Source organism: Copadichromis virginalis, linkage group LG17 (assembly GCF_057382275.1).
Source record: "Copadichromis virginalis isolate Kocher_CV1m ecotype Utaka linkage group LG17, C_Virginalis_male_GT1.1, whole genome shotgun sequence".
NCBI classification, from domain to species: domain Eukaryota; kingdom Metazoa; phylum Chordata; class Actinopteri; order Cichliformes; family Cichlidae; genus Copadichromis; species Copadichromis virginalis.
Window position 1 is genome coordinate 24,551,941 of NC_140634.1, and position 12,370 is coordinate 24,564,310.

General features: G+C 42.0%; 1 protein-coding gene across 4 annotated transcripts in view; it reads right to left on the reverse strand.

Moving 5' to 3' along the window:
• Positions 1-12,370, reverse strand: part of syt1a (synaptotagmin Ia) — a 212,945-nt gene that overhangs the window by 33,516 nt on the left and 167,059 nt on the right. For 3 of the 4 annotated variants that reach the window (XM_085435800.1, XM_085435801.1, XM_085435802.1), the window contains 2 exons: positions 7,798-7,970; positions 3,940-4,065 (listed from right to left, as the gene is read on the reverse strand). In XM_085435800.1, the coding sequence (XP_085291926.1) occupies positions 3,940-4,065; positions 7,798-7,970 (299 nt within the window). The remainder of the gene's footprint in view (positions 1-3,939; positions 4,066-7,797; positions 7,971-12,370) is intronic. The other variant, XM_085435803.1, reaches the window with a different exon arrangement.

The window sequence follows — 12,370 nt, forward strand, 5'->3', positions numbered from 1 at the left end:
CTTTTTGTGTTGTGTTGACTGTTTTTTTTTCCCACTCTAAGGGCCCCTGAAATTTAACAGACTTCAAAAGACAACAAATAGATTTTTTTATGCTATTACAATTCATGCAGGCCCAATAGGAACAAATTCACTGAGAGCAGTTTTCATTTTTTCTAAAATTTTACGTAATAAATTTTGTATTCAGTGATCTTAAAGTAATAAAAGAGCGTTTTTTTGTCTTGTTTTTTTGTCATTTCTGCACAAATAGATGCACTTTTAAGAATCTGTAACTTCCCATTTCTCTATGTACGTATGCGTACATAGATACAGTGAAATGTATTCTTATGATAAGACTCTAAAAACAATCTATACATTAGAAAATTGATGTATCTCTTGATTGAAACCCCCTGAGGATCACCACTTTTGTTCTTGTTCCCTGTTTTATCTGAACTCTGTGCAATAACTGTTTTCTGTAAATTGTGTTTATTTATTTATTTTGCACATTTAAGGGTATTTGTGTGTTAATTTGCATGATTTTGTCCCCACTGTGAAGAGAAAGATGGTGGTGGTGGCTTGTAGGTAGGTGAACCCATCTTTCTATGGCAAGGTTACCTTTTAAAATCCCTGCTTTCAGCCTCTTCAGACGGTAATTTTGATTTTACTTTTTGAACCCCCACCACCCACCCACATATCAAATGAAACTGCTGCCTGCGTAACTACAAACTATCCCAAAACTAGATGCTTCTTGTGTTTGCCTTCTCTGTGGAGAAGGCAAACGAACTTAACAACTTCTTCAACAGGTTTGACCAGCCCACAACCCCCCCACCCTCACCTTCACTACAGAGTCCAATCCCCACTCTCCTACCTCCCTCGCTTCCCCCCCTTCCTGACACATGACACCCCCCTCCTCCAATCCCTCTCTCAGCAGCAAGACATCTCCCCCCCTCCCCTCCTCCCAAACATCTCCCAGTGTCACAGTGGATCAGGTCAGGAGACAACTGAGGAAGCTTCGCCCCAGAAAGGCAGCAGGCCCAGACAAGGTGTGTCCTAGGATGCTTAAGGCGTGTGCTGCTGAACTTGGGGAGCCGCTACAACGAGTCTTCAACCTCAGTCTGCGACTGGGGAGAGTGCCCGCCCTATGGAAGACATCCTGCATCGTCCCAGTCCCCAAAAAGAACCGGCCCAATGAGCTGAATGACTTCCGACCGGTGGCACTGACGTCACATCTTATGAAGACTCTAGAGCGGCTCTTCCTCAACCTCCTCCGACCACAGGTACAACATGCCCAGGACCCACTACAGTTTGCATACAAGGCGGGTGTCGGAGTGGAGGATGCCATCCTGTACCTCCTACACAGAGCCCACTCACACCTGGATGGGGGAAAAGGCACGGTCAGGATCCTGTTTCTTGACTCTTCCAGTGCCTTTAATACCATCCGGCCCTGTATGCTTCAAGAAAAACTGAACAGGATGGAGGTGGACCCCTGCCTGGTGGCTTGGATCTCCGACTACCTCACCGACGTACGTCACAGTACGTCAGGCTGAAGGACATCACGTCTGACACAGTGGTCAGCAGCACAGGAGCACCACAGGGAACTGTGCTGTCCCCTCTTCTCTTCACCCTGTACACCTCTGACTTCTGCTACAACTCTGAATTATGCCACATTCAGAAGTTTGCAGACGACACAGCCATCATGGGGTGTATCTGGGATGATCAGGAAGAGGAGTACAGAAGTCTGGTGAGGAACTTTGTCGCATGGAGTCACACAAACCACCTGCAACTCAACACCTCAAAGACTAAGGAACTGGTTGTGGACTTCGGGAGGTCTAGAGCAGGTCCACTGCCGGTTCAGATAGAGGGGGAGGAGGTGGAGGTGGTCAACAAGTACAAGTACCTCGGGCTGTGGATGGACAATAAACTGGACTGGTCATGCAACACAGAGCACCTGTATAAAAAAGCCCAAAGCCGACTGTACTTCCTCAGGAGGCTGAGGTCTTTTAACATCTGCAGGAAGCTCCTGAGGATGTTTTACCAGTCGGTGGTTGCTGGAGTACTTTTCTATGCTGTGGTGTGCTGGGGGAGCAGCACAGCAAAGAGGGACTCATCCAGGCTGGAGAAACTGATCAGGAGGGCTAGCTCTGTGGTCGGCATGAAGCTGGACACTCTGGTGACAGTGGCAGAGAAAAGGACATTAAAGAAACTGATGGACATTATGGACAATGCCAGACATCCTCTGCACACGGCCATTAACAACCAGAAGAGTCTGTTCAGTGACAGGTTGCTTCTCCCAAAGACAAGAACTAACAGACTTAAAAACTCCTTTGTCCCACACGCCATCAGACTGTTTAACTCCTCCCTGGAGGGGAGAGGGAGGGGAAACAGGAGGACAAAGGAGGGGGGAACAACTAAGCTGTAGTGCCTCTTCACCTCACTGTGCAATACCTTTTGTGCAATACTTTTGTAAATAGTCAACGGTGCAATAGACTCAATACTTGAAATGTGCAATTCACTTGTATTTTTATTTTTATTCCTATTTATTCTATTTATCCCCTTCGTATATTTTATTTATATTGTCTCTGTATTTATATATATATATATGTGTGTGTGTGTGTGTGTGTGTGTGTGTGTGTGTGTGTATTATATATTTATATATATATAATATTCTGTAACTCTGTAACTTCTGTCGGTGCTGTGCTTTTTTGGAAATCGAATTTCCCAGAGGAACCCACCCGAGGGATTAATAAAGTTCTATCTAATCTAATCTAATCTAAAAGCAATATGCCAGTAATAACAGGAATTTCACACACAGCATTTAGCCAATCACCCGTACCAGTTCTCCCAGGGCAGTTTTTTGGTACTCATGTTGATTGCCTGGCAAAAAAAATAAATAATACAAAATCCTGAAGGCCACTGTGCCTCTGCACTGTGTCCCTCGTGGGGCTAAAAGTGGGTCAGATAAACTGCTGCCTCCCCTCAGGTTTTTAGCTCTGCCTGTTGTGAGTTTCACCGGCAGTGAGTCGAGCCCGGCTTTTCTCAGGTCACCGTCACAAAATGTAAAAACTGTCATCCATTCATTACGCTTGAGCGCCACTGTGGAGCTTATTACCTGTGTAATCAAGAACCTCATAGAGACCTGTCAGCGCTTCCCGCTACATGACAGATCAACTCTGTGAAAAGCAATATTGTCCACATAATATCCCTCTTTTATGAAATGACTGCTTCTCTAACAGAAATAAGGGGCTGGTTGACTGAACACAAATAGCATCTGCACAACATAATTATATTAGCACCATTACTGTCTTTTGTAATCTGTGAATTGATGAATATTTCACAATTTTAACACAAACAATTGTTGAATACAAACCAGAGAGACACGTAAGATCTGGGCGAGCATTTTTTGTGAAAAAGGTAGAGGTTCCAACACTGGCGTGTAGAGGAGCATTGTGTGTTACCAGCTAATCTCTGGCTGTCAGTTCTGCTTAAAATGGGGAGTTAGCTAGCCTAGTGAGGGACAGTGTGTTCATGCACCGCATCTATTATCTGTCACACAACATCTGGCACCAGGAAGTTGATGTGCTTCCTCATTCTGCTTTTTAAAACTCAGTCGCTGGGAAAAAATAAAGCAGATGGATATCTGCAGGGGCTGTATTCAATCAAGTAGAAAGAAAGAAACAAATACAGAGACAAACTAAATCCCAATAGTATACTGTATCTTTACCAGGCTCCATGGCAAATGCACAAACTCGACCACCATGATATATCCCTGTGAGATTGCTCTCAAGCTTCAATGATCAAGCAACTATGAGAGGAAAATGTTGTGCAAAACCTGGTTTGGGTCCTGTTTATTCTCTGGAGAGATGCAAACTTGGACCTCAGAGGCTGGGTGTGGCCATACTTACAATGAAGGATCTTTCTCAACAACGACACACACTGAGGGAGATTTGGAGAACAGATCCTTACCGTATTCTCTGTGAAATTGTAATCCAGGGAGTACTGTAATTTGCCCAGTTTCTGGTCCTCCTTGGGCTCTGCCTCTTTCTCCGTTTCAGTCAGCCCTGTCTCCGCATCCTCCTCATCCTTCAAGGCCTGAAGGAGACACCCACCAAGAGTCAGTGTCGCCTGTTTGCCGCTGGTGCTAGCACCCTGCCAGCCATTCCCCGCCCAGGTCCTGCCACCGGACCTACTCCTGTAAAAGCTCCCACTTGTTTTATGGTATACAAGGGAGAGGGGAGGGGGGGGGGGAGCAAGCACTAAAACACCATAGCAGTTAACACCAGGACATGCTGTGTGATGCACTAAAACCCCGGGCCTGGTCCCCCGATGGTGCTTTTCTATCAATCTCTGGGTTTTTCAGTCTGAAGGGGGGAAAGATCAAATGATGGCGCCAGAAATGAGAATGGGCAGGCATTAGTGGAAGAAGAAGGGTGGAGGGTGGAGAGAAATTAGAGAGAGATGATAAAAAGAGGCAGACAGAGAGAAAGAAAGAGATGCCTCTAGAAAAGATCATAGTAAGACAATTCCCTTGATGTTATTTCAGGCAGATCAAGTCTCTGGCAAAAACACATATCAACTGGGAACTGTCCGAAGTGGCAGAGAGTGAGAAGTGAAGTTGCCCTTTCCTAGACTGACACTGAGGTGAGGACAGCAGGTGGTGGCTCTGGTGATAGTGAAGGGGGTGTGGGGGGTGGAGGAGTTTGTTATAAGAACAACATGCGATTGAAGAGGCAAAGACTAGGTCTCAAGGTCATTCATTCAGCATCAAAAGTTGCCTTCCAAGAAGTCTCTTTCACTAGGCATGCAGAGCATTCTCTGTTGTACAAAACAGTGCTCTTATGTGAGTCCCCATTCCCAAAGTTTGGTTACATCCTCAAACATACAGTCGCATTGTCATCATAGCCCTAAAGGTTGAATGTTACCCCCTACGCCGATGGTAGCTAGAAGCATCATGCCAGCGGTGGGTGGGTAGATGTTGGTTAAAGGGGTTGTAATGTACCTCCCTGCTCCAGTTTGTCAAGTTGTGAAAGCAAAAGGCTGAACAACACTGATTGGTTTTAAAATTTGCCACTGAGCCACCTGGTCTCTGTCTTTGGTGAGCAAATCCAGTTGGGGCCTTTTTTTTTTTTCTTTCTTTTTTTAAAGACAGAAAAAGAGAAGCGGGTAAAATGATTGAGGAAATAATATTCCCTAATTTAACGAAAGTGTTTCCTTTAAACCAACTTGTGTGCGACTTTGCTACACCTGGGTTGACAGATGTGGTTGCAGATGCTGTGAAGCTTCCTTTTCATCACTAAGCTTCAAAAGAGCTTTTACTTGTAGAGCCTCTCAATCATTCTAGTTTGCTTGCCACCACTCGTTTGAAATGCAAATGAAAGATTCAAAAGGCAGGAGACTTTAGCTTGGCACGAGGATCAGTGTGGTTCAACCTTATCAATGCGCACCCAGTGTTTCTTTCATACATATATATGTGCATATGCAGCTTGTACACACATATATGCAGTCGATATACATGTACTGTATGCATAGTTACATATATTTGGTTCTATGGGAGTAGTAGTTGTTTTCAAGAGGCTACAAAAAAAACGTCAGAGCAGCAGGCTTAAGAAGATCCAACAGCAATTAGGAACCTACCGCCAGTGACCATCCCGAACAGTCATCAGACACAACACAGATAAGGAGGACATAGAAGGAAGAAACACAAATTAAAACAACCACACACAGGAGTTAACACACCAGAGTCTGGGCACACCAGGAGAAATGACCGCCTGCCTCGAAAGTGGCAGATTCACCAATCTCAGAGATTAGCTATCAGGGTGTCCAGTAACTGATGTCTTTTATTTTGATTAAAGCCTCTTTAGTTATAATTTTAAAAGCTGGATGGTGCAAAGACGGGAAGACTATTGGACATTAATGAAAACTCTTGTAATCTAACATGCTGCAGCGCTGCGTCGGATTGAATGACCTTGGTGGTTAATAAAGTTTTCCGCACTTCACTATTATCTAAGAAAATAAAAGACTCCTTAACATTTAAGTTATAATTAGCTCTTTTTCAAAAAAGAAGTCAGTCAAATGAACTAAGAAAACAATGTCAGTGGTTTCCGTCTACGTGGGTCCGACAGCAAGGGTGTTGCAGCAAATTAAACACACTGTGTGCACGATTCCACCGAGTGAAACGACGCTCTGCTGGTGCAATTAGTGTGCTAACTCCATATCAAGTGTTAGCGTGTCACCGTTTCCTCGTTCTGTGCAGTTGAAAAGTAAGAGTTTCGCCATTTGTGTATCATTTGGTGACGTCATTTCTCTGGGTGGATACCACTTCATTACACAGCAAACGTTACTCACACTCTTCAACAAGTGAGCAGGTCCTCATATGACCAAAACCATAAAAAATATTCAAAGAATGAATGAAAAGCACAAAAATTATAAGCAGGAGAAACAAAAGAGACTAAAAGGTTCTCTTAAATCTGAAGCCACCTTAAGTGACTTTAATTTCCTTTAGTAAAAAAAAAAGGCTGAATGCAACTCTTTGGCTGCAATACACATAACACACAGAAAATATATGTGGTACAGTAGCAGCTCTTGCACCAAAAAATGCAACTTATTGAGAGCTATTCACTGTTATTAGTCACGTAACTGCTGCACAGTCCTGGATGGCAAAACACATGAAAATCCAAAAAATTGCAGCATAAAATGTCAATATTCCATCAGTTTCAAGCCACAAATAGTTGCTAAAAACAGTGGCAATGGTTTAAATCTATCGTAAGGAGAGTCCTTCTCCTTAGACTGCCGTGTTTAGATTTTTGATGTAGAGGGGCAAACTGTTCTGCTGTTCGAAGGCTGGTTTATTCTCAGTTGCGAACACTCTCTGTTTTACTTCTTTCGAGTCAGCTTAAAGGCTGTTTAATTAGGCACAGGTGTAGCTGTTAAATACTTCTCAGGTAAATTCACACAAAATTTATGTAACAGGGCCCTGGTGGACTTGATGGACGTAAAAAAAATTGCTTGAGAGGTGAAAATCACTGTGTCATTGTAGAGTCTTTACCTCACGATATAAAGCACCGTGAGCTCTCCGATGTTGTCATTATTATTATTATTATTGAAAGAATAGAATAGAATTTATTGCTTCATTGGCAAAACTATAGTGAGTGTTACTAAACCAGGTCATAATATATACACGTAATCCCTATGGCCTCCGTTTCAGACAGTTTTCTTCTACTCTTAGCTCTGTATAGTGACTAAAGACAGGAAGGGGATGTCAGGAACACATCCCGAACTGTGAACATTGGTTAAAGAAGGATTATTCTTAAATGTAAATCATGCCAAGCTATGGCAGTAGAGCTCAAGATTAAAATATATCACTGGAAATTTAGCGTACTATGTTTAAAAGGCACAACCTGCTGGACAAGAAGGATTGAATGTGGTTGGAATCCGTGTTGTACTGTTAGCTTTTCTAGCCCCTGTAAACAAACTGAGTCACTCCTGGATCCAATAAAAAAAACCAAACTTATATTTGGGTGGAAACAGCTAGAAGACAGCAGGGAAAAAAGTCTGGTTTTGCCATCCAGGTGGGCGCTACTATGATACTATGATGTTACGTGGAAACTGTGTATATAGTTGAAAATGTTCTCTTAACAAATCAATTTGGTGAACTAATTTGTAATCATACAGAATCAGATTTCCTAAAATTGTAAGAAAAAAAAAAATATATATATATTTCAAACACAGCATCAAATATTTTGGCATTAAGCTTCCTATTCAATTAGGATTGTGGGGATGGTAATTTTTCAGAATTTTAATAACAAAAGTTAAAAAAGTCGTTACCTCGGTTTTGGCCCCATCTATGACGTCCTTCATGTTGATGGCATTTTTGCCCTTGTCTTTGCCCTTCTTTTTGTTTTTCTTCTTGAATATCCATTTTTTGCAGACACAGAAGCAGCAAGCTAACACCAGGATGATGGCCACAAAGGCAATCGAGACGATGGCCCACGATGGCACTGTGAGAAGGACAAACAACAAAGAGATGTTCAGAAGTAGGAGTGAATCTTGGAGGCAAGTGAAAAACATTTCAGTGAACACTCTGAACCAAAGACCTGAAAAGTAGAGATTGTACCAAATTACAGGTGAGATAAAAGCAGGAAAAGCGTGTGTGACTACAGAGTTGGTACAACAGATCAGCACTAAGTCCATCAAAAAGTGTCAAGACTCCTAAAGATCGGACCTGACTGAACAGCTTCAGCCAATTTAGTGGAAGTAACAGATGTTGGCATTTTCCACTTGCCATTTAAACAAAAGATTCTCAGACAGCTGACACTTTCACGGTAATCACCGGCAACACAGAACTTGCTTTGGAGCGAGAGCTGTGGTGAATTGGCAGGGTGTGCCGGAGAGGCATTAGCAGAGGTGTGACCATGACAATCCACTGATGCAGTAAAACCAAACGGGTTCACGGGGTGGCGAGGGGTTTGCTTTCACATTGTTCTCATGCTCTAAGCTTTCATATTACCTTTAAAAAATTTAATTGATCTTTTGTGTTTGGATTTAAGGCTTTGGGTTTCCTTTTAAATTTTCCCCAGAAACACTGCAGGTTTAGACAGAAACTTTCCTCTGAGGGAAACCTGCTGAGCCTAATCTCAGTGGTTACATTAAACCTGAACATTTTTAAGATAAAAAGCTGGAGAATAACTTTTTGGACCAGGCTGTCTTCCTTTTTAGTTTAAAGTTGTTATTGTTTTTTCACCTGCAAGTCAAATTTACAATGGACTAATTTTGACCTTTTCAAAAGAAAAAGAAAGAAAGAAAAATGCTATATTATTATTATTATCATTATTATTATTAGTCTATCCCACTGTGAAAACAGTATAATAGTCCATCAATGGTTCCATTGACCCTAATGTTTGTACCAGCAGGAATAATAAAGTTTATTTTATTACATGTGCCATTGCTTGTTTGATTCTTTTTTGCATAATTTGGGATTTTTATCCTGATATTAGATTAGTTTATCCGAATCAAATTCTTAATTGTAATTTAGAGACACGAACAGGGCTGACGACACACCAGAGGAACATCTTATTTACTGCATCTGTGCTGAATTAAATAAAACAATAACAGCTCAGTGTTAGTGTTAATTATTTTAAAGTAAATTAACTTTAAACCAGAAGCTGATCCATAAAGTTAAAGCAGATGTTCATCCTCCCACATGTAACCTCTACTGTAACATCTGTTTATGTAAACGTGCTACCTAAAATGTCCCTATAGAAATAACACATTGAATAGGAATAATTCTCAATTTTGCTGCTTTTGTTTTTCCTATTTTTTATATAGTTGATGCTGCTTCGCATCTTGTTAGTGTGAAAATACAAAAACATAACAAAAAGTAGCCAATTAGTGTAAAAAACACGATGATTTTCCACGTTTTTGAGTCAGCAACCACCACTGTTCTGTTCAGATCAAATGTTAACACTAGACAAAAACAAAAACAGCATGATAATATTACATGCATCATAAAAAAAAGTAGTGAAGTAAAAACACTGTTTTGGAGAAGAAAGACAAAAGACCAAAAAAATGCTATTTTTTGTATCTAATCACTGAGATTTGACGTTGTTTATGAGTCTGTTTCCACCACTTGAGCAGCTCTGATCCTCAGTGGTGCTTCTGGATGGTTCATCAAGACTATTTTGAAAGTTTCATGTTGGGCAAAGTATTTAAAATAATACTTTTACGTCACACTTCCGTGAGCACTTCTTGGCAGTTACTAGTTTAATCACTAATTAGTGATTACATATCGTCTAGATCTGATTATGGCAGCCGAATTAGAGTAAAATAACAAAAGAAAACCAGCAGGAGCAACAACAGAAACTTAATTAATTTAGTATCACCTAATGATCTTTATGCAAGTTAAAAGTTTGGAATCGAGAGTTTTGAGTTTGTCCCTTAAAACTCCCTTTGAAAAAGTGATTTCTTCACAGCACACGTGCAGCTACTGTTGTTCAGTTATGATTAAAACGGTTCCTAACAGGACAAAAAACAAAACAAAATGCACTTTCACTGAGGTGACATACGAGTCGTTACTTTTCACTCCACCATATGCTACTGGCCTGCACTATAAGCCTGACTGGAGAAATTGGACAAGCAGCAATCAACACTGTCACACTGTCAGACGCTCGGCTCAACAGCACAGTGACAGCAAGCTGCAAACACGTTGACACCTATCTCAACTATAGCCAGCAGTCAGCTGGCGCTGCCTGGTGCGGACACACAGGGATACAGTGTACACCACACAAACATAACGATTGAAGGAGAAGTGGGCGGTTTTTAAGCACCGGAGGGACAGCAGCCCAGATGCAATGAAAATAATGAGAAGCCTCACAACAGACTTCCCTGTTCAGCTGTCACAATCACTGCTCCTTGACTCTACTCAGCAGATACCAAACACCTGGCAGCCCACTCCTCATTTTAACACTGAGCAATAACAAACTGTTTAAGGAGCAAATTTTCTGTGTTAATTCAGGCCGGCCACAAAGCCAAGCTCAGCTGCAATCAGGGCAGATGGGCTCATCTTTACAACAAATACAGTTGCTACACATCTGTAAGCTGCTTTGCAACCCACTCCCACTTAACCTCTGACCTAAGTCATATCTGTTGTCACTGATGCCCGTTCTGTTCTTGCTGCTGTTCTCCACACCTTAAGCGTTCAACACCACCAAGAGGTCACAAAACCCATCCATACAACCGAATATAAGAAAGGAATTTGGGGGGGGCACCAGACAGATATAATACTTGCCATTCTCTTAAATCCTACAAAATAATAGAAAACATCAGTCAGCCCTTTGAAGACTTTATCTGGAAAAACTCCAGAATGACCCATCAAAATGGAAAACCCTATTACAAACTCTCTCTGGGGTTTTGCTCACCAACATTCAGCTGCAGTTCCTTTGCTGAGGTCCAAGGGGGAGGGGGGAGAAAGGGAGAGAGGAGGAAAAGAAATCGATTCTTTTGACAAAATCAATAAGCACTCTCCTCCAAGGAAAAACAGTGAGTGATGCTCTAAAATAACTTCGGGATCTACAGCTTTGGCCTTGCCTTGGAGCAGCGTGGAGGTGAAACTGGATAGGCCTCGTTTACAATGAGCCAAATAAAACCAGGAGTATTTCCTTTACAAACTTGACACCGTGCACAGAATAAACTCTTGAGCCGGGAAGTGTTCGCTTTCTCACTCCTTAGACACACAAGGCTGATTTTTATTGGGAGTTTGTCAGTCTTGTTATATTTATGAAGCAAGAAGATTCAAAGGAATTAATTACACATCACTCGTGAAGAGAGCATACTCTGAAAACCACACCCAGTTGAGAGGCCCACAATACCCAACTATGGGCAGTAACCATGGCTGAGCTGGCCGACTGGGAGAAGTGGGATACTTCCCCGTGACCTGGGGGGTAGCATTGTGACACGCTGTGAAGAATCAATGGATCGCAAAGAAATCCACGCATCACGCGCAGCTCACTTGGCCACAGACTGTGTCCTCTCACTGTGGTCTCCACACAAGTGCACATGCTAAAGACATCTCTCCCTCTCTGTAAGGAAAGTAACGGGAAGCAGGAAATATCAGAGACGTTGATAAGATAAAAAGAAATGATGAAAGCGGGAGGGAGAGAATGAAAATTAGTGCAAGTTACGAGTTAGTCTAAAATAGGAGCTAAAACACTGTTTGGCTCTTTCACATTCTTGCAGCTCATGACTGCTTTCGTGAACGTGTGCATGAAGTTTTCTGGCTGGTAAGTGTGAACTCGCTGTATCTTAGTCACTGTTTAAAAAGTCTAGTTTATTTCTATTGCTCCTCTCTCTTTATATATGTGTATGTGCAATGACTGGTGTATTCCTAGTGAGTTTAAATGGTGCATCCACAACCACTGCAAACGTAATGTTGTTATATATACAGTGGGGCAAAAAAGTATTTAGTCAGCCACCGATTGTGCAAGTTCCCCCACCTAAAATGATGACAGAGGTCAGTAATTTGCACCAGAGGTACACTTCAACTGTGAGAGACAGAATGTGAAAAAAAATCCATGAATCCACATGGTAGGATTTGTAAAGAATTTATTCGTAAATCAGGGTGGTATTAAGTATTTGGTCAATAACAAAAATACAACTCAATACTTTGTAACATAACCTTTGTTGGCAATAACAGAGGTCAAACGTTTACTATAGGTCTTTACCAGGTTTGCACACACAGTAGCTGGTATTTTGGCCCATTCCTCCATGCAGATCTTCTCGAGAGCAGTGATGTTTTGGGGCTGTCGCCGAGCAACACGGACTTTCAACTCCCGCCACAGATTTTCTATGGGGTTGAGGTCTGGAGACTGGCTAGGCCACTCCAGGACTTTCAAATGCTTCTTAC